General features: G+C 40.9%; 1 protein-coding gene across 1 annotated transcript in view; it reads left to right on the top strand.

The window, feature by feature from the left end:
• Positions 1-22,508, top strand: part of Map1b (microtubule associated protein 1B) — a 103,538-nt gene that overhangs the window by 519 nt on the left and 80,511 nt on the right. The window contains exon 2 of the mRNA XM_003461607.4: positions 7,521-7,622. Coding sequence (XP_003461655.1) covers positions 7,521-7,622 — 102 coding nt within the window. The remainder of the gene's footprint in view (positions 1-7,520; positions 7,623-22,508) is intronic.

Consider the following 22,508-nt stretch of genomic DNA (forward strand, 5'->3'; position numbering starts at 1 on the left):
AGAGATCTAGAGGTAGAGTCCGTAATAACCTTGAGAAATCGGTCACCTGGCGAGGTCTGCAGCCCGGAGCTGGCCACCGCCTCGCCTGCTAAATGCAAAGCAGGTGTCAGGGGCCGACGCCGAGATAAAGCCGCAGCCGCGGGTGGGGGTGGGGACCCTATGCCACTGCTCTTCTCCGCGCTCCTCCCGCCTGGGCTGCAGACCTGGCTGAACACCATGTGCCAGGGCCCGTATGGGAGTCATCCTCGTCAGGCGCCTTTGCACCCCAAAATGCCTTTTCTGGTGCCAAACTTCCCGATCCTGTCTTCCCTCGGGATGACTCGGCGCGTCCAGTGCCACGCCCGCTCCCCCACCCTCGGGGCTCAGAGATGGAGTCCGCCCGCGCCAGGTTCCCGCCGCGCCCCGCCCCGGGGTCTTGGCTGCCGCTTTCTGAAAGGACAATGGACCCCCAAGTTGCAGGGTGCGGCTGCTGCTCGGAGAAGTCTCGGCCCGGGAGTGAGCGCGGGCGGGCGGAGGGTGGGCAGCGGGGACCCGGGCGCTCTGCAGAGGCCGAGTAGCGGTTCGCGGGCGCCCTGGGCGGGGCCGAGAGGGTCCGGGCGGGCGCGGCAGCCCCGCCCCGGCTGCCGCAGTGCCCGCACCTGCCCCCCGCACTGCGGCGCCCCCCTCAGGCGCGGCTGGCCGGCTGCGCGCTCTGCGGAGCTTCGGACTGGCGGGGGTGAGCGCCTCAGCTCCCCCAGGGCCCGGCTTTGTTGCCTTTGGAGCCCTTGGGTGGGCAGCTCTGGTCTCTGCTCTGTCCTTTCCCCTCGGCGCCCTGGCGCTTCCCTCGTCCCGACGGACGTCGCCGGGTCCCTGCGCAGCCCTGTCCCTGCTCTCTTTTCCCGGGTGGTGCTGAAGCGTCTTTGCCTTAGACACCGGCTGGTGGGCGTGGTGCAGTCCGCACTGCGGTCTCTACGGCAGCCCGAGGCGGACAAAGGGCGTTCACGCAGCCCTCCTTCCCGCTCCCCTTCGCCCCAAAAGAGAAGGAGGAAAAACCTTGGTTTGGATGGACAAAATAAATAAGTGAATGAATGAAGGCTTGTCATTTGCCTCTGCATTTAGAAATGGCCACTTGTCCCCAGAACAAAAGGCTGCTGGGTGGGGACTGGAGTCTCAGACCTGGTTCTTTTGTTTAACTTTAAAGCACTGATTTTCCTTTTCTGTTAAAAAGCAAAGCAAAACAAACCAAAAATGTGAGCAGAAAGCAATCATGTTACTGCATTCGGAAAAAAGAAATTCAAGAATGAGATTTCAAAAGTAAAATGCCTTATTTGAACATCTGTATAACTATTTGCAAGCCATAGGCCTTTGGGGTCTGATCTGTTCAAATTTACTTTAGACGCACATTTCATATGTACTGACTTTGGGTGTGGCTATTGTGGGATTCAGTGACTTTGTATTTTTTTTTTTTTATCAGTCCATGGCACTGCTGGGAAATATTAATAGTTAGGAAATGCTTTTTGTCTACAAAATTTTCCTAACTATCCAATGAAGGAGCAGGACCATCTTCCCTGTTTTAGAGCTGGGGCCCAGAAGAGGATCGGAGGGTAGGGGACCGGCTCAAGGTCACAGCACTTAGCAGAGACTGAGTGGGAGTGTGAGGACTGCAGCGTCACTCCTTTTCTGACCATGTCATGGTCTCAGTGTAGGGCAGGCGAACATCAGAGAGAGAGCTGGACGCAGCGATTTTCAGAGCTTGCCTTTGTAGTCATCCACTTGTGGGCAGCGCCCCACGTGGGGAGGTGGTCCAGCAGTCACCTTCCACAGTGATTGTCTTCCTGCTTTGTTACTCAGCTGATCATCCTCTCAGCGCCCCATTCCTCAGGAGGTTTATTCAAGACCTTCTGTTGGAGGAGAAAATAGATGCAGGCAAATAACTATTCCTATCTTAACTCCTTTTTATTACAGGTGCTAGTATAAAATTCAGATTTGTCTTCCTGACATTTGAAAGTTTTTAAAAAATTCTATTAAAGTGTTAGACACAACGCACAAATCACAGATGAGCAGCTCAATTAATCTTCACAAAATTAATACACCTGTATTATCCAAATGAGAAACAGGCATTACTGGAATCCCAGAAGTGCTCCCAACCCTGTTCCCTCTGTGATCATCATCCTTCATAATTTTTAATTCTCTAATTTGGTCAGGGTTTTTTTTTTGTTTTTTTTTACATCAACTCCGAAATGGCTGTATCGATCCCATTAAGAATCAACCAAGTGAGTGAGCAGAGCCATTTCCTGTGCACAGTAACAGATGCCGCTGCTCTGGAGATTGCCCTCCTGGGTCCTGAGCTAGGGTGTAGCTCATGCTGCAGGCCCTTCCAGTGCTAAATGAGAATAGTGCTTCCCCTGGCTTTTCAGATAGTCTGAGATGACTTAGCAACAGGGTATCAGGCTGTTTCCCTGTGCATGATGCACGGCTGCTGCTGCTGCTTGAGCCAGCAGGTCCCAGCTGGGCCTCCTGCAGAGGTCACTCTGATGCCACTGCTGTTGTCCCTGGTGCCTTCAGGCTCTGTTATGTGAAGCAAGATGGAGCTGCTCCAGGGAGCTTAGCTCTGATTGTGCGTGTGCAAGCTGGGAAAACAGTTCCTCATCTGTGACTCTTCCTATTTTCCTTCCCATCTGAAGGGAGGCTCTGTGGGGTTGAGACTGTGGTGAATTGGATTCTTGCCATTTGATTAGGAAGGTTCCCTGGGAAGCCTCAAAAATCATCTGTAGGTCTGTAGAGACAGTGGTAACGTAGCTAGCCCACAGGCCTGATTAGTAAATGCTTGTTGATACCAAAGAAAAGATACACATTCTCGTTTTCTCAGCTATATTCAAAAGGCATTAATAATTGCATTTTGTTGTTTCTTCTTTAGAGATTAAAACAATGCTTCCTCTGACTGAACAAACCTTATTTAGTTATGCAAGACTATCCCAAGACATTGTGGCTATCGCCTATCTATCATTCATTGGCAATTCCTTTGGACCCTCCCTAATTAGCTGCCAGGGTGGGTTTAGCCAGTCACTCCTGGGTTTATTTTAATACTCACATTGCATGTTCTATTCTTTGCAGGCTGAATTCTACAGCCTTGTGAAATGACTGTTCATTGTTTCACATTATTCCTTTAAAGGAATGAAAACAAGGAATACTAAGTATCAATTTGATGTTTTTAGTTACTGTTAGAATGTGTCTTTTCTTCTGGTTAACACTGGGAATCAACAAGATTTGCTCCTGAAAAAGATAGATGTGTGTAACATCTGTAGCCCTAGATTTTTAGTTGTAAATTGAGCTGATTGATTGTAACATTCTGATGTTACTGTATTGAATGTATTGTCTAAAATTGTAAAAAGAATTAAGAACCAAGGAAAATTTAGGAGTTTCATTTTCATTTCAACAGGAAAAAGCCAAAAACTAAAAATTATAGGAATTAAATGGAATGTTCAGAAGCATTAGATTTTTTATATTATCTCTATACTTCTCAAAGTAAAAAGGCACATAGGTTTCCACTTGTTGTACTTACTTGGTATCACATACCAAGGTGAACCATGATGAACACATGCCCATCTCCGAATTTAAGGTTATTAAATTGCTGATTCATTGTTAATCTTCTCTAAGGGCTTACTTTTTTTTGTCTTTTTCCTTTTTATCGGTACCGGGGGATTGAACTCATGACTGCCTGCTTGCAAGGCAGTGCTTAGGCTGCTGAGCTAAATCCCCAGCCCCTAGGGCTTACTTTTTTTTAAGGGTTTACTTTTTAAAATAACTTTTAGACCAATAAACAAAATTATTATAAAGTACTTTTTGTTTGCCACTGTAGCAAAACGTTATCTAAGAGCTGAATTATTATCAATGCTTTGAAGCTATGAGCTGTGTATGTAAGATATTGTCTGTATTACATATGACATATATGTTATGAACAAAAATTTGCTGTCTTAAAACAGGAAAAAGCAAATTGAAGGTTAGGTTAAGGGGAAAAACGGAAGGTTTCCTTTGAAAAATAAAGCCTTCCTTAACATTTCCTTTTTAATTGTTTCTGTAGTTTGTGGCTTCAGGTTATATTTCAACATAGTATTACAGATAGAATGTTTTGTAGATTAACTATGTGTTTTCAGAAAATAATCAAAATACCTATTTCTCAGGAGAAACAATCAAAGCACATAGAAAAAAATAACTCATCAGAACCCAGTAGAGTCATTACCATGCCATTAACATGTGATGCAATTATTTCTTGGGCTTCCTCCTAATCCACTGTCTCTGTAAGAAATGCAGGATTTGGTTACGTTTTTGTTTCTTTGTTTTTGTCTTTAAAGGTTAGCCTTTGTTTTATTTTTAGCTGTTGGTTTCATTAAACCATCTTGCAAACTGCTTGCATAAATGGGGGAGCTTGGCTCAGTCCAGCCTGTGGATGGCGAGGATACCTGGCTCTTCCCCCTTTCTCATGCCAGCTGGGTCTGTGATCACCCCTCCCTCTCCCACTTTCCTTTTCTTCTTTTTCATCTGGAAATGCCCTGTGCATGTTTGCCTGCTTTTTGTGTATTTCATGGGAGCCCAGAGAACTGAGAAGAAAAGCTCTTTTCGTGCTTGCCTGTCTGTAAGGATGGACCCAGTGACAGTGTTTCCTTCTCCGACTACAATCAGAGAGTAGCCTGGGATGCTCTTCAGGATGACAGATGCCCTTTGGGGCCTAGGCATTTAAAAAGTGGTGGTTCACTGCCTCCAACTGTTAGCGTTGTGAGCAGCTGTTACCCACCTGGGCACCCTGGGCTGTCATCTGAGTTTGCTGGCTAAGCAGAGCCTCAAGGAAGAGCTTGACTTGGGATGGATTGGGAGGACAGTCAGAAAAAGAATTGGGAGTTTATCTTGGATTCTCTGTTCCCATCACAGACCAAGATGACTAGCTTCTGAAAGCTGCTTCAGACCTCTTTTCCCTGGTATCCACTGCAGTTGGGGACATACAGAGTGAAGAATGTGGGAATGGCCAGCAGTTTTTTATCCTCTGAACTTTAATGTGTCAGCGGTTGACTCTGCATTAGGCATGGAGTGGACATACAGAAACCTATTAAATGCACATGAACCTTCATTGAGAATACTCTTTGCCTGCACTAATATTACCCAGCAGAAGGCACAAGTAATTACTAAATATTTTATTTCCAAAATTAGTATAAAAAGTGGTCTGTTTCCAACTGCAGTAACTAGTAAGCCCATCATGATCTTTATTTTATGAGTAGTAGCAGTGATGTGCATTGATATGAAATAATTTGGCTGGAAATTAGTCTTTTAGAAAGAGAACCCTAAACTTTTAGTTTCGTTGAGATCATAAAAATGAGAAATATTTTTATCAATTGTTTACTGGTATAATACAAAATTATTAAATGAATTTCATAATACTTTTCCATTGCTAATTTATAAACATTATAATTTAGTTAATGTTAAATTTATAATATTGTACAATATATTACATATGTGTTTATAAGCAAACATTTAATTGCTTGTACCAAGACCAATTAATTGAAGCAAAAAGGAAGAAGAATGCCAAACAGCAACATCAGAGCAAGTGTGTTTATAACCCCAGATGAAGTCATTCAAATAATGTAGCAATTTAGGCATTACTTAGAACAAAGACAGAAAAATTGTATGAATTCAATTTAAACACATACATCTCCTTGTTAACATACTGACCGAGCTTGACAAGGCAGATGACAAAATGGGGCTCCAACCTGCAGCACAGACATTTCAGCCAGCAATACCAATTAAGCAACTCAGACAGAAACTCGATGATTTTTCACACTGGGCTAGTATATAATGTGTATGTTGAAGTAAAATATTCTAATGAATTCAGACCTCTCAACCTGTCAAGCTCTCCAGGAAACAAAAAGAACTCATTTATCATTTCTGCACTAAAAAGATGTGCAAGATCTCAACATGCCTTTCTTGTTAAAATTTAAATACTCCATTAGCACAAATGCAAACTGAGACCATTAATGTTTCCAGGGAGACCCATAAAACTCCCCCCTCATAATTTAGCCTTTCTTTGGGAAGCTTAACTCTTCCACACCTGAATTAATCTCCATTGATAATATAAAATTTTTGCTTTTGGTTAACGAACATTTATTTAGAAATTTTCCTCATAGTTAATGTTATTGGAAGATAGTGTTGAGCAGTGAATGGAGTTTCCAGAATCTTGTATTTGGCACATGTATATGATACCTTGATTCTTTGCAAGATAAAATTAATTATAAATGGAGGTAAACATATATATTAAGGATTTAGAGATGTGTTTAATACACTGCAATTTGAACACTGAGGTCGGCATGCAACATTGCTGACCAATGAAAATGATTAAATTTCTGGCTCCTTAGATATAATTCACTTGCAGTGTTATAGCTAGGTTTGAGCCCCTGCCCAGAGGAGGTAGGCAAGACGTGTTTGTTGTTCCAGCGCTTTGTTCCTGCCAGTTGAGCATGCTCTGTCAAAGGGTGCACTCATGCATAGGACACACTGGCCCCACCGTGAGCCAGCTATTTGGAAAAATAAATAAACAGACAGTCTCCCAAATTCTAAGGTTCCTCCAGTTTCTCTCGCTTGTCTCATGGTTCCTGGGTTTCCCTCTGTATATCGCCTTCAGGATGAGGAGGTGGAGGAAGAAAGAGATTGTTGAGGCAGGGGCACGAACACAGGAAGCCACTATCGTTTACTTCTTGGCCTTTGCTACTCTTTCCCGATGTTCTCTCCAAGCTAGTGAAAGGAAATCTGAACTGAAAGGAAGTTCATGGCCAATTCTATCAAAGTTTTATAAAGTATAAATAAAATTCACCACATTTCTTTGTTTCTTGATAAGAAAATTCATTGTAACTAACAATCATGAACAATGGCGTGCCAGTCCTGAGAGAACACTCAGCCTAGTCACAAGCTCCAGCCTGCTTGTCAGGGATCAACAAGAGGTTGCTATCCAGGGGTTGAAAGCCCAAGATCAGTAATGGGATGGACCAGAAAGAAGTCATATATTCATACTACTAGAGCATCATTTAAAAAAAAAAAAAAAAAACTGATCCAGGCTTGATAGCTGCCCCTCCTTCTGTTCCCCACCTGCTTTCTACACTTTCTTTCTACCTACAAATGGATTGTTAGAAAGCTAGAGATAGCCTGGTGGTCTCTTAGCTGCCAAAACCCAGCCATCTTCCTGCCCTTTCTATTCCCTCCCTGGAAGAGAGTCTGTCATTTTCCTAATAACTGTTTTCTTTTACTCTTCCTGCAAAGCAGCATTTATATTTTATGAAGGGCAGAAGTTCAGTCCCCACTGCTAGTTATCCCACCCTTGTGGCCTGGCAGAGAGACTCCCCCAGCCTTCCTGTTTTGTGGGCATTCACTACTAGTCATCAGGCTCTTCAGAAATGATTCCACATCCTCCCCTAAAGTCTGAGAAATTTTACAATGATGTTTTCCAAACCACTCAAGTGACTAACTGGAACTCTGTCAACTCTCTTTCTTCTCTTCCTTAGGGATCCGATCATGGGACACAAACTTGATTGAGTGCAACTTGGACCAAGAACTCAAACTTTTTGTTTCTCGACACTCTGCAAGATTCTCTCCTGAAGTCCCAGGTGAGGCCTCTGTTCGGTATTATTAGTCTAGAATTTAAAAGAACCAGGGTCCTTGGCTGAAAGTCTTTACCTGGAGCTAAAGGATTGTTTGTATTTGCTTTTTATCAATAAGTCAGCTGTAGCCTCAGTTTAAGAAAGTCAACTCTAAATTATCTCTGTGTGAGTTATCTACTGTGTAGCTTCTTAGTGAGAAGCTCTTCAGGTCTAGGGTAATATGTATGTATTTATGTATTACTCTCATTATATTCTTGAGCTCAAGGGATTGTAAACTGTTTACATGTTAATTTTGCTCAGATGAAATTAGGAATACAAACTGGGTATCCCCGGAATCCCACAATTCCTTTCTCTCAAGGTGTAAAGGAGACATCTATGGCCCTTCAGAGTGAATTGTGCTTGAATATTTTAGCTTTGCTTTGTCCCCACCTTTGCATTACCACTTAACCATTCTCAGTGTGGGTAAAAGAGTCTGACATTTCGTGCTCAGTTAAAATAGCCTTTCTTTCAGAAATGAGAGAGAATTCTAAGAATAATTAAAGGTAAGGACACAAACATTTGTTCTTTATGAAGGTGTTCTGCTGATCAGCGCCTCGCTGGGGCTGACTGTGTTCATGCTGAGCTGTCTCTTCTCCCGCAGGAGCTGTGACCTATGTTCCTACTAGCTGATCACAGTTCCTGGCCCATAGACACCCGAAACCAGATGTGTTTCTTAAATACTCTGTCACTGAAACCGTGTTGCGTTGTACCCTCTGTATCTATCCATCTGTATGCTTTTGTTCTGTGATTATTAACTTTGTTGGCATTGATAAAACATCAGGAATGAGGTTCAGCCTTTTTTGGATGATGAACTCATATTCCATTATCCTGCGCATTTTGAGATTTGAAACTACTTTCATGGAAAGTCAGTGCCTTCATGAATCATACTTGGCTGCAGTTATATGCCCATGGGGTTCCTTTTGAATTGGATGTTAGAACAAAATCTCATACGTTTCAGTTATCCAAGTGAACTGTTGTTGTTGAGCATGGAATTGAGTGAATATGTAAAGAAAACCTTAGGAAAAAAATTCTTCAAACTTAAAATCAGACTTGCTACAAAGGCTTGTGAAAAATTAGCTCTTAAGTAACTTTACATTCATTGAGAGAGAAAGAGAGAAATGTAAATGTGATCCAGAGACTATCATACAGCACTTAGTTTGCCAAAGGAAAGGTGCGGCATAAGGTTCTTTTGTTACTGTGTTGTAATTTTGTCTAACAAAATCTCAGTAACATTTTAAAACATCTCACTGAAAAATAAGAAAACTGACCTTTACCAACAAGTACATTTATTTGCACATGTAAAAGTCAAGTTTTACATTTTTTGGCATTCTTACTATGACCATTTGTTAAACTACTTTTTAATTTTTCTGTAAACAAGCCATGCATTTCCCATTGTGTTCACTCACAGATGGATTGACGGAATCACAACTATGTATTACAGAATAAACAGTTAAAAGAATTTCTGAAGAATAAATCATTTTTTGGCCAAAGATCTAGCTAGTAGTATTATTGTAGACTGGAAAGATCAAATTCCCACTTTAGGCTGATGTACTCTGTGTCTGGCTTAGCTGTATCAGTGCTGTGCGTAGAGACTGGAGACAGGCCTGATGTTATAACTTTCCCTCTCCCTCGTATGCAGGCCCAGCCTCCCTCTGGAGCCATTCTAGTGATGCCCCTGTATGGAGAGCCTGAAGAAGGCCACTCACCAACACTATACTTTATGTGGAATATTCTTGATCCCAAATGCTTGGGACTAGAAGGGCTCCAGACTTTAGAGTTTTGGGACTTTGAAATATTTGCATGGATTGTACTGATTGAGCATCCCTAATACAAAAATCCAATCTAGAGTCTCCAATATCCTCGGGTCCCCAACCTATGACTCAGTTTCGGGTAAGTGTATGTTAGAAAGAAGAAGTGCTAGAGGACTGGAGCACTGAATTGTTTCTAAATAATGCTGCATGGACATCCCAAGATGATTCTTGGATTGGGCCTCAGGAAGTCTGTAGCTTTTCCTGAACAAAGTGGAGACACAAAATTAATCCTGTTTCTAAGAGGATCCAAGACAAGTGGTCTCTTTCTCACTTACTAGATTCTGTAAAAGTGAACTCATGTACCTCAGCATTTCATGAAATAGACATATATCATGATTTAGTCAGTTGAAACTTCTTAAATGACAGCTACAATGTGCTGGGCACTATGGGATATGGGGTGGATGAGACCAAAGTGATGAACAAAACAAAATCATTACCTGTATCATGCTTATATCCTTACGAGAGAAATCACATACAACTCGGCAAAAGTCCAGCACCCTGCATCAAATCCAAGATACAGGCTTCAGTCTGAGGGGAGGGAGTGAGGTTGCAGACTGGAGTTATAGTAAATTACTCTCTGCCTTCTCCAGCACAGTAGATTAGGATTCAGGTTGTTGCATCTATTTTATATTCATACTGGGATATTACACTTTTTGTTATTTTTAGGCATCAGTTTTCATATAAAAGTCTGGCGATAGCCTCAGAGTGCACTGCACTGATGACACTGCAAGGTTTGTTCCCTTGTTCTAGTTTTTCCCTTGTAATGTGGTTTGTAGATAGAGTGAGGCTGTTTCTTAGGTTTTCAGGTCTTGTTCAAGAGCATTTAGAATCTGTTCAACTCTAGAACACTGTGATTCTTGAAATAGTCACCTCTGGTCTTGAACCTTTGGTGGTACCAACTTACCTGAAGATCACTCAGCGAGCACCCACTGTGAGCCTGCCTATGAGGCCTTGCTGGTTACATGGGCACTGGCCTGGATAGCACTATCCCCTGAGAGAAAAGGCTAGGTTCTCTCACAAGAATCCTCGAAAATCTTTTCTTCAAATGACAGTTCAGGTACTGAGTCTGTTGGAAATAGAGCATCCATCTGACATTTCTTACATTCACAAATTCAAAGATAGCCAGTAAGTTTTTAATTTATGCATTAATATTTTCCTTGCCTATCACTTCTTTCCCAAAGAAATGGAAGAGGACATCTCCTGGGCATTACAGGGAATGCCTACCCTGTGGTTGACAGGCACCATTTCCAATGATAAATACATAAAACCCATTTGCCTGGACAAAGGACACTGTCTTAATCACTTTCTCATTGCTAATATAAAATACCTGCCACCTGCAACTTAAAGGAAAAGAGGTTTATGTTTGGCTCATGTTTCAGTTCATGGTTGGCTGGCTCCAAGACAGGATGGCATTGCAGAGAACTGGACATGAAGGGAAGAACTGAGAAGGGAGATATACCCTTTCTTCACACCCCCGATTCTTTGAGTATGTGAGTCTTTCAGCAGACATCCAGATATAAACCGTAACAGACACCAAACTAAAAATCCACTTGTGCTGTTCTCCCTCCTTTTTCCATTTTTATTTGCTCACTAAAAGAGTTCAAATGCTTTGCTAACTGAATTCTACTCCGGTAGTGTAGCATAATGATTAAGAACCAAACTCCACAGTGTGATCTGAGCTCTGCCATGGATCTGCTAGCCATTCTCAGATGGTCCTTAGCCATTCTCTGCCTCCACGTTTTTTGCCTGCACATGGACATGCTCAACTTCTGTCTGGAATTTTCAGTAGGACTCAATGAACTAATGTGCATAAAATTCTTAGAAGTTTCCATCCTGTGTCAAACAGTGAACATCAACTAATGTAACTCACATGACCTGTGTGTTTGGTGATTATTATTATCTGTGGAAAATGCTGAGTTTAGATATTTGTGGTAATTTCGTGTGATAATTTATTTATACTAACGGTGTTTCTCAGAGGAACCATTACCTTTAGATGACACCAAGCCTCTAGCCATGTGTAGGGTGCAGCAACATTCTGTGATGAGGCTTAGTGAGGTCCTTTGACATGAGATCAAAAAGGAGAGGCTGCCATAGAGCTGGCGGAGCAGGACAGAGCAGGTTGTAGGGTATTTGCAAAATGGCCCCATGTGTGTGCACGTGGGCTCCCCCTGAGCAACTTCCACTGTACCCCACGGCTCTGATTTGTATTCTCTCCATCAACAGGTGAATATAGCTTAGCAATTCTAATACATGAAGATTTCCTGAGGTTTATTTTTTCAGTCAGCTGAATAAATAAGATCTTAACATGTTTATACCTTGTCACTAGTTTTATAACTTGTAGATAATCCTCACAAAAATCTTCATACAATATGAATGATCTTGCAATGTGGAGATGCGTGGTTTTGTTTAAAAACCCAGGCCTTTTCTATGGAAGATAAACAAACCACAGCTGAGCATCTTTAGATTTGTGCTGAGTGACTGCTCAAAATACCTGCCAGGAGATTGCTTTTGATGGAGAATTAAAGTCAGCTCTTTGAATTTCAGTCATGTAGATCCTCTCCTCCCTTTGACGTTAATGAAGCAAGATTTTGCAACTAATATTTGTCAGAGTGATAAGAAGATGCTAAAATGCTCTTAGAAAGGAGTCTTAGAATATTTTTAATCATCTTTCTGTCTGGACTTGCATATTTAGTCTGTCATTGTGTAGCATCATGGCTTAATTGTATGTGCCTAGGATGTACCAACTGCTCTGTGACAGGAGTAATAGGTATAGTTTCATTCCCACTCTCAACCTTTAAATGATAAAGCACAAATATATGACACCCCCCCCCCAGGGATTTTATTCCATGGCATAAGTGGCTGCATGGCAAGCATGAAGTCATGTGTTCAGTCCTTGGTACCAAAAAACAAAGAAACAAACAAAAACAAATATATGACCCCATGGCATGCAAAGGACTAACAACTCAGGGAACCTGTGATTTTAGAGAAAGAGCAGACACTCGTCCTGTGTTTCCGCTGTCAGAGGGCACACTCACGGGTGCCTGTCCCCACGCCCCCATGGCTTGCTCAGCTTTTCTCAGTTGCATCAAGACTTGAAGTGATCCCAGGAGTCCTGGTATTAGAAGAAAATGACAGCCTCATTTTTGTTGTCCTAGCCAGACCTTTGTTTAATATCCATTGAGGTCAAAGCATCTGAGAAGGAAAGGAGATTCATTTTCATGCAAATCTCTAGCTTTCTCTCCCTTGCCCCCTGCCCTGAGCCTTGCCCTGGTGCTGGGAGGCCCAGCAATCAGCAGCTCCTGTGCTACTCGCTTTTGGCCCAGTGCTCCCATTCAGGCTGTGGCCCACAGCCTGCTTCCTTTGAGATCATCAGAGAACCAACCTTTCCAGGAGGAGCGCCAGAGCTTTGTAGTGTACACAGCACAAACTGTTAATTCCTGCATCTTTTACATCTTGCTCAACTTTGAAATTTCAGAAAATTCTTTGCATCCTCACACACTAGGTGGATAATTGTAATTTTTCTTTGCCTCCTTTCTTTTTGGTGCGGGCATGGCTAAAAAGAAAGAAAAAAATGTTTACTTGCTGTGTTCGGGCACCTCCATTCCTTAGGGTAGTTAATGATGGCTCATTCAGACCACCCTAGAAATTCCTTTTCATCTTACTTTTCTTAAAAGAGTAAAAAGGATGGTTTAGTCTGCCGCCCATAATGGCTCTCCAGCGGCTCCTAATGGGTATTGTGGAGCCACTCAGTGCAGACAGGCACAGGCAGGAAACTGGCGGCCTGGGCGCAGGAATTGTCTTAGGGGGCATCTGTAACCCTCCATTAAAGCAGCTTCAGGGGTTCCCGAATCTGGATGTCAGGGCTTTGCCCTCATTTTCACAGACCAGAGTTCTTACAATCACTGCCAGTGGACGCTTTCTGAAAGCACGTGACAACAGCAAATCACCAGGCAGCTAGTGTCCCTTTACTGTTACTACCTCTGTTTGCATCTTCCTCTTGGCACATTTTCTGCATTTCTGGTAGCATACTAGAAATTATGGTAGAAGATGAGTACTAAATTATGGTAGCATAAACTAGATTATTTTCTACCATGTCAAGTACATGGTGTTTTTGAGTGTTTACTAGTACAGGTGGGACTGTAAAAGCGAGATGGAAGATGTTCATAATTTAGGTGGGAAAATAAGTCATCGACAGTTTTGAAACGCACTATGCTGTCTTTCACAGTGTTTTCCTAATTCACAAACTCTGTGCATTGACGGGGGTGGGGGGAATTGAGATTTTACTTATATAATTAAATGAGGGAATGAGAAGGGAATTACAACAAACATTGTTTAATTGTTCAACTGTGGATTTAGTCACAATGGCAAGTTAGTCAGGTATCAGCACCCCACCCCCAGTGGCAATGCGGGACTAATTAAATGCTGCCAAGGCAGCCATCAAGTATCCCCACACTGTCCTCCTCCAGGGCTTATGCCTTTTGTTTCCCTGGCTGCAGTGGAAGGGTGAGTTCTGCTGCTTGTGAAGTCAGATTTCCTTAGTCCTAGAGACTTGTGAGAAATTAAGAAGCTCCCCTGGAGGGAAATTAACATAAATACGAGACAAAAATAATGTTATTTTAATAAACCCTTCCAACGTGGGTTAAAGGATTATCTACAGTTAGGATGGGTGAAATGAAAGCTTGTGGAAAATGCAACAAGAGAATGTACGTATGACTTTAAAAGTCCGTGATTAGGAGGTGGCACTGTAGTTCAGGGTGAGGTATGTGCTTGACATGTATGAGGCCCTGGGCCTAAACAAACATATACCATGAATGTATGCATATCCTTAAAAATGAACACTCAGGGCACCATGTCTCATTTAAAGACTCAATAGGGATTGCCTCTAGCAATTCCTGAGTGTATTCCTGAGCTGCCAACATGGTATGCAGATATGTGCTAAGGACTGCCTCTCCTGTCAGGAGACAACAAGGTCCCCTGGACCACACTTTGCTGTTAAGCCGACTTTCTCTTTCTTAATACTAACACAGGTTTTCTGTGGGGCTCAGAGTAAACAAGCTACTGTGGAGCATTTGATTCTAATTCCCAGATTCCCGGTGTCACCTTCCACGCTGGTGCAGCTGCTCTCAAGAGCAGTGGGCTTCCCCAGGTAGCCTGCTCCTCATCAGTAGTGCTTTGGGGTTCTTGAAGTGTCAATTGATGGAAGTGTCACATTTGGGGAAGTTAACCTGATAGCAGTAAAATTAGACATGAAATAAATTCGGCAGCCCAGGTTAACAGTTTTACTGTGGAGCTTCTTAGCTGTTTCAAGCATTTGTCCTTTTTCCTTTTCTAACTCCAAGGCTATAAGTTGTGATTTATGAAAGACCAATGAAAACCACTTAATGGAACTTTTTTCGCTTAATTGTACTAGATGTTTACCTATAGGTATTGCAGCTGCTACTCTTTATCTAGAATTCTAGTTTCTCAGCTTAAAAGGTAAGAATTTTGGCAGCACAATTTAGGAGGAAGAGATGATATAAAGTCCCAGGGGTCCCATTAGATGCTCAAGTGACTTAGAATTGGTTTAATTTTTCTGTGTGTGTGCATGTGCACACATCAGAAAGTGAGACAGAAAAGAGATGGAGGAGAATAGTTACACTCCTTGGAAAGGAGATAATCTTTTCACATTATACAGTTTATCTCTTTAGAAAGTGCCCCATTATCAGCTAATCTGTTGTTAAATATTTATGTTTAGCAGCAAGGCACAGTTTCATCCTTAACTGTGCAGGCTGTGGAGAAGACTTGTAAATAAATCCTGGCCTGAGAGTTGTTTACATTTGAGTGTATAAATAAAATAACTAAATCAGTCTATAATATGTGCCAAATGAGAATTTTACAAGAGGGTCTTTCTGAAAATTCTGTTTGTTGAAATATTCTTGTGCACATAGATTTTTTGACATCTGTACTAAAATAGTATTTATTCAAATTGGAGCATGAATGTAACAGATCTTGAGGCCTTAAATTTTCTTCGTGACCCAAACTAGTGTTCCTTAGTTTGAACCTGCATTTAAATTAATTTTTCTTTTTTCTTTTTTTTTTTTTTTTTTATCGGTACCAGGGATCGAACTCATAACTGCCTGCTTGCAAGGCAGGCGCTTATGCTGCTGAGCTAAATCCCCAGCCCTAAATTAATTTCTTTACTATTTTTTTTTGTCTTTTTCATTTTTATCGGTACCGAGGATAGAACTCACGACCGCCTGCTTGCAAGCCAGGTGCTCATGCCGCTGAGCTAAATCCCCAGCCTCCTAAATTAATTTCTTAAACAACTCAGTAGTGAAAAGATGAATTTTAAGGGTTCACCTCTGAGACCACGTGAGAGCAGAACTGCTGAAATGTGTGTGTGTGTGTGTGTGTGTGTGTGTGTGTGTGTGTTTAAGTCCAAGATTGCCTTCATCTCTGAGTGCTGGAAAATTGTTCATTGACCAACTCGGAAGACACTGAGGTGAGGTTGTCCACGTGTACGATTGTACAGAAATGAAATAATTGGGTCACTGCCCTAAGGCTCCAATTGTGGAAAGAGTACTATTCAGCTGCTCTTGTGTTGGTGTGGAGGGTGAGTCAGGAGAGTGCACAGTTGGGAGCTGCTTCCTGGAAGTCTTGCTTCTCAGAGATCCTACACAGAGCTTCATCTGTGCAAACGCTCTGGGCCCTTTTAGGGACTATGGTTACCTATGTGGCTCCTTGAAAATCAGACCTTTCCTTTCCTGAAAACATAAAAAAGAATCACCCAGATCAAGGCATTGCAAATTGTGTTTTTCTTGCTATTTGTTCTGCAAAACATTAGTACGTGATCAGTAGAGAAGAATTCCATGGGAAAGTAAGTTCAGAGACCATAGCATCCTTATATTTTTTGTGAGAATAAAGTATGTATATGTACAAACTTGCCTAATTTTAATCGTAATGTTTGGCCATAAAGTACATATGCACAATTTTGACTGATTTTATTTAATCATAACATTTCTGTAGGACATAATTTGGTGCATAAAGAGATGCACTAAATGATGACAGAGTTTTCTAGGCTCTGTGTTTCATGATTCCATGAATTTTCACCAAATTCCTTCATCGCTGAAGTGTAGACAGGAACTTGTCCTACTTTATTTAGCTTAAACACAACTTTTCTTTTAGGTAAAAATGTCAGTGAAAGAATTTTATTTTAAAAATCTGCCTGTCCCACCTATTAGGATTAGCAGCTTTAGGGAAGATGTGTGGCCTGGAGGGTACACAGGTTGATTTTCCAGTTTGGGATTTCCCAGCCACTGGCTGTTCCCATCTGTGTGGACAGACCAAACAAGACGAACTTAATCATGTTTGCCCCATGCCAAACACCTGTCTGGAAAATATTTCAAAAGTCAAAGTCACAGATGTTTTATCTACATGATGCCAAGTAGAAAATAGCTTCATTTTTTCCACTAAAACAAGAACTTGTGTGTTGACATTTGTGCAGCTTTGAAAAGCTTCAGATCAGCAATTTACTAAGTTGTGAAAAAAGGTTGAAGGATAAACCTCATGTGTTCTTGGGATTATCTGTAGATTGCATATGTTAAAAATCCCAGGCATATTGTTTGTTATAGGTAATTGAGAATAGCCTGCATTTTAATAAACATGATCAACTATACATATCTTGTCGTGTGAACCATCAATTAGTGCAAGGTAATTTAACAAGTCAGAACACGCAGCTATGAGTGTCCTTGGGAAGCAGTGCTTAAATCAAATTATTACCGACACTGTACAACTTGCACACAGGTAATCGTTATCAGAAAGTCATGATTCAGAAAGAAAATTGATTTTTATGACAGTACAGCCTGTGATTGGCTGTTGGTATTTCACCTGTAAGGTGATGATTTCAGGTTGTCCCTTCTCTAATTTGGTCATGTTTTCAGAAAAGACTGAATTTGTGCATTAAAATCAAGATATGGCATTATATTGTGTTTATTGCAAAAGTTTCAAGGTGTTTAAAACTTGAAAGAATTTATATATAAGAGCACAGTGGGCCAGTTAATTTAAAATTCTAGCTAATAAAATTGCCAATCATTCCTTGTCTTACTATTATTTTTGAAGTTTTAGAATCTTAATAGTGACCATTTCTTTTTTTAATAAACACCTCATATTTGTCTAGAAGTAACTTCAAATTCCTAAACCAAATTCATATATTAACTCAAGATAGTTAATACTATTTGTAGAAAACATGAATTTACAAACCTTTTATTCTTTCTCCTCAAATAGAGTAAAATATTCATTCTCCTCTCTCTGTGTTTCTCTGTCATGGTCTCTGTGTTGGTGATTGAACCCAGGGCCTTCCCATTAATCTACAACTCCCAACTTTTTTTTTTTTTTTTTAATGTTTTATTTTGAGACAGGGTCTTGCCAGGTTGTTAAGTTGCCCAGGTTGGGTTAAACTTGTGATCCTCCTGCCTCAGCCTCCCAGAGTGCTAGGATTATAGGTCTATGGAACTACTACCAGTTTAGAGTGAAATTTTCAGTTTTGTTTTCTTTTTCTTTAAAGAAATATGTACTCTTTAAGCACATACTGACACTTATTTTTGAAGCACAGAATAACACAGACACACCTAACAGGAAAGCACACTTTGGGAGCCACACTCAGAATGATCTCATTGAGTTTCCCTTGGATAATTCAGGACCAAGGCTTTTTTCCTGTGCCACAAGGTCGTCATGTGAACCTTAAAGGTTGTCACACTGTATCCCTGAGGATGTGCTGATACCTGGGGAGCTCTTGCTCCTGAAACATTACTGGTCAAACCATTTATGTTGAGGTGACCAACAGCAGGCCAAATCAACACTAATATGATTTTATTTCTGCAGAATACTACAGCTGTCTCTAAATGCCATAAGGTGTCTGAATGTTGATTCTAGATATTACAAAAGAAAACAAAGCTGCTATAGAGAAAAAGGAGTGTGGAGAAAGAGACCATGGCAATTTTATAGGTAACTCAAAAAGAAGTCTCAAAGTTTGTAAGTGCCAAGCAGTGACATTTACAGTGCCCTGGTAGGTATACAACAGGCAATACCAAGTCTCAACTGTTTTTTCTTCTTACCTCTTATATCCCTTGCCTATGAAAACATATTTTAAATAGATAATAGTCTTCTCCGTTATACCACCTCCCACCTAGTGAGCTAATAAACACAAAATCCAAGCAGCAAAAGTATTTTTAAAAGGTTTCTACCTTTGCTTTAAAATTGTCCAAACTGTCTGTAGATCCTAGAAATAGACAAAGTTATAAAGTTAAATTATGTAGCCACTTACATGGGTGTATATCAAGCTGTGACGATGTGGGTGTGGTGGTGGAGTGTGTTACTTTGCTTTTAGGTTGTAGTTACGCACCACAGAACGACATCTTGGCCAGCGACAGTCTGCATATATGGCAGGGGTTCTGTGAGAATGTAACGGGAGCTGAAAATTCCTCTTGTCTGCTGACATCACTGCCATCTTAACAGCATAGTACTGCACCTCACTCATGTGTTCGTGGTGATGGTGACTGCCAGTCATATAAAGATACTCCTCATACAATTGTATGTGATATATCATACTTGGTAATGATAATAAACAACTGTGTTACTGGGTTACATATACTTTAATCTGTTACTGGGTTTAGCTGTGTTACAGGGTTATTGGGGTTAGCTGAGTTGCATATACTGTACTATACTTTAACCATTGTTTCAGAATATATTCCTTTACTTACATGGAAAAAGATCACTGTACAACAGTATCCTGAGTCACACTGGAAGCAACCTCAGACATTACACCATCGCCTCCTTTCCGGCTGTTTTCTCATCTGTATCACTCACAGCGTTCCCCTCTGAGGTCTTGTTTACCTTCTGGTTGTCTTCTTTTCACCTCCTTTTGTGCAGTGTGCTCCAATCACAGCCTTTCTTTCTTCAAATGTTGTTGTTTTGGATTATTTTAAGATGTCTAACATGATTTCATTGTTTGCTTTTTAAAGAAGCGTTCCATTATATTTCAGTTATACTTATTAAGCTGTTATTTTTGTTTTATTTTATGCCTAGAACAAAGATGATTTGGAGCCTTTGCAATAACATTCCAGCATATAAATATAAATGAAATAATTTGGCAGATTAACTACGGGGGTCATCTAGAAATAAGAATTCCATCATCAGACAGGAATTTCTATTGCTGGAATCTTTCAGCCTGCAAATCCATTTTCTGTGCGTGGTCAGCAGTCTCATCACAAATTTGAAGCGAATTACAGAAAATGTTCTAGCTAACAAGAAATGAAAGAAAATCAAATAAATGAAACACTTTAAGTGAGAAAAATAAGACACAGAAGAGCTTAAATTAATCATAGGGGTAAAGTCTTTTTTTTTTTTTTTTAATTAAGTTTCAGGATTCCTAACTTTCAGAGATGGTGTTTGCCCAGTTATCGCAGAAGGAATGCAGCTCTCCTCTGAGCATGCACATACAGGGACTTCAGGCTCATGTCCCTGGATAAAGAGCCTTAGGGTGATGCCAGGAACACAGGCTGAGTAGGGTGTCACCATGAAAGATGAAGTCTCCGGGGTTTGAGAAACGATGATTAGCTCTTAGGTTTGAAAAATAAACTATGTAAGAAATCTTGACAATCTATAGTCATTATTTTTACATAGCAAACAATTTCTTTGTTACAGATTCCTTTAAACATTAATGTATTATAAAGTGTTTACTTAAAACTATCAATTGCTTTCCGAGACTGGGCAAAGAGCTCTGATAAAGAGCCAGCCTCTTGAGAGCAAAGGATAGAGCCCTTAGGGGCAAGAGGGAGCCAGAAATCTGAGCTCTCTAACCCCATTTCCACTGGTACATCCATAGTGTCATGTGGAAAAATTACTTAGCATTTCTGAACTTTCGCATCATTAAGGTTCCTTTCATATTTAATATTCAGTGATGTAATAACATTGTATCATACTGAAGTCATTCATGTATTTTAAAAAAATGGTTTACATGCAAAATTGATACACATAGCTAACCTTCAGTGCTAAAGTATGTTATTTGTGTAGTTTTTAGCATTGTTAGGACACAGTAACTTGCTTGGCTGATTCAAGTATAAAACGTACACATGGCTGTTCATTCCACAAATGCACACTGTTTGTCTAATGGGATCTGATACAGTGTCAAAGACTGAGAGGTAAGAAAAAGCAAAGTAAGTGGATGAGACATAACGCCTGTACAGTCTGCTGTGGAGCTCTCGATCAAGGTGAGAAGAGTCTGTTTAATTAAATAGTCACAAAAGTGGGAAGTAGGAGAGGAGAGAAGACAGTGAAGTGCTACTTCATACCTGTAAAAGAGAGAACTGACGCCGGGGATTTAGCTCAGTGGTGTAAGTGCCTGTCTGGCAAGTGCGTGGTCATGAGTTTGATCCCTGGTGAAAAAAAAAAAAGAAGGAACTGACCTGAGAAGAGGGAAAGTGACCTTTAAAGCTGATGTTTATTTTTTCTGTTTTTTTCTCTCTTTTTTTTTTAAAGCTGACATTTATAAAAATGTTATTATTTTACATTTCAGAGATTGGTCACTGTACTTATGTTTCCTTTTTAACATAGCATTGGCAATTTTAATGTTTAATGGAGAGATTTTTCCCCCTGAAGTTGATATAGATCAGTGTGAAGTTACAGTGGCACATTTACTAAAAATAATAGTGGCAGTGAAGTTACTTAAGAATATTATTTAATTATTTTAAAACTCTGTAGTATTTAAAAATATTGCCATAAAGGTATTAACTTCCTTCTAATGATTCAACTACTCTGCTGTGACTCAAGAATCTTTTAAATTTAGAGAACAATGTTGACTCTTCATTGGTCTCTTGCAAACAGGATTAATTACAAGTTCTGGACATCAGACCTGGAAGATTTGGGTTGTGACATACAGTGGACCCCTGACTTAGGAATTCAGTGTGTCCTGAGGGCTGGTTGTAACTCAGGTTGTCAGCTGAAGGCTCAGGCTCCTCTGCACAGCCTTCAAAGTCTGCCCTGTATAGAGGCCAATTTCAGCATCGTTTAAAGAGATGCTGATCCAGGATTTCTCAATGAAACCCATACAGGAAAGGATGTTGTAATGTTCCTTCCAGAACACCTTCTGGGTTAAATCTATATCTGAGACCATCTGGAGGCACAAACAGCCTGCATTCAGATCATAATTCAAGGCTTTGGTCGTGTGTTAAAACTAAAATTCCTGTCATAACCCAAGTTGTTCATATGTCAAGTAGTCGTAACTCAAGGGCCCACTATAATTTTAGTCAGACCATCCTTGTCTCTATGGTTGTCCGAGCTTCACACACTTCCCCAGTGCTGGCTTGCCTGGGTTCACTTAGAGGATGCTTAACATAATTGTCAGGTCTCTTTTAGGCCTTTTAGGTCATTTCTCACTGAGATTTCCTGTGTGTGTGTGGGGCGGGGGCGGGTACTAGGAATGTAGCTCAGGGCCTTGTGCATGCTAGGCCAGGACTCACCCACTGAGCTACATCCCTAGCCTGAGATTTGTTTTTTTCAGGTTAGTAGTATGCAGCCTCCTTGTTTTGCATATGATTCATTCATCATTTACTTTCTGATTAATGAAATAGACACTTAAAAGGCCCACTTCCTTTTCCCATGTCAGTTAATAATAAGGCTATGTTTGATTGATTATCCAAAGTTCCAAATTTTACTCATAGAAGTACATTTTTATAGCCTGGAGGATATGACCAAAGCAAGTAAATGCGTTAGTAAGTGTGAGCCCAGACAGCCTGGACATGGGGAGAGCCATGGACATCCGCCGCGGTTCTCCCTGAGGGGCTTAGTAAGTGCCCACTGCTCATTTTAGTCTGCAGACTTTTTTTCTAGGTAGCACAGTTTTTTTTTTTTTAACATTAGATTTTTATTAATACATTTTAGATATACATAACAAGTCACATTCATCATGGAGAGTGTGTACTTGTACTGGATCTAACTTGGCTCTTCCCCCCATTCAACCTTCAGCCCTTCCTCCCTTCCCCATTTACAAAGCTTTGTTTCCATGTTT

Source organism: Cavia porcellus, unplaced genomic scaffold, assembly GCF_034190915.1.
Source record: "Cavia porcellus strain 051 isolate PalLab524CR breed Dunkin Hartley unplaced genomic scaffold, mCavPor4.1 scaffold_11, whole genome shotgun sequence".
Lineage (NCBI taxonomy): Eukaryota > Metazoa > Chordata > Mammalia > Rodentia > Caviidae > Cavia > Cavia porcellus.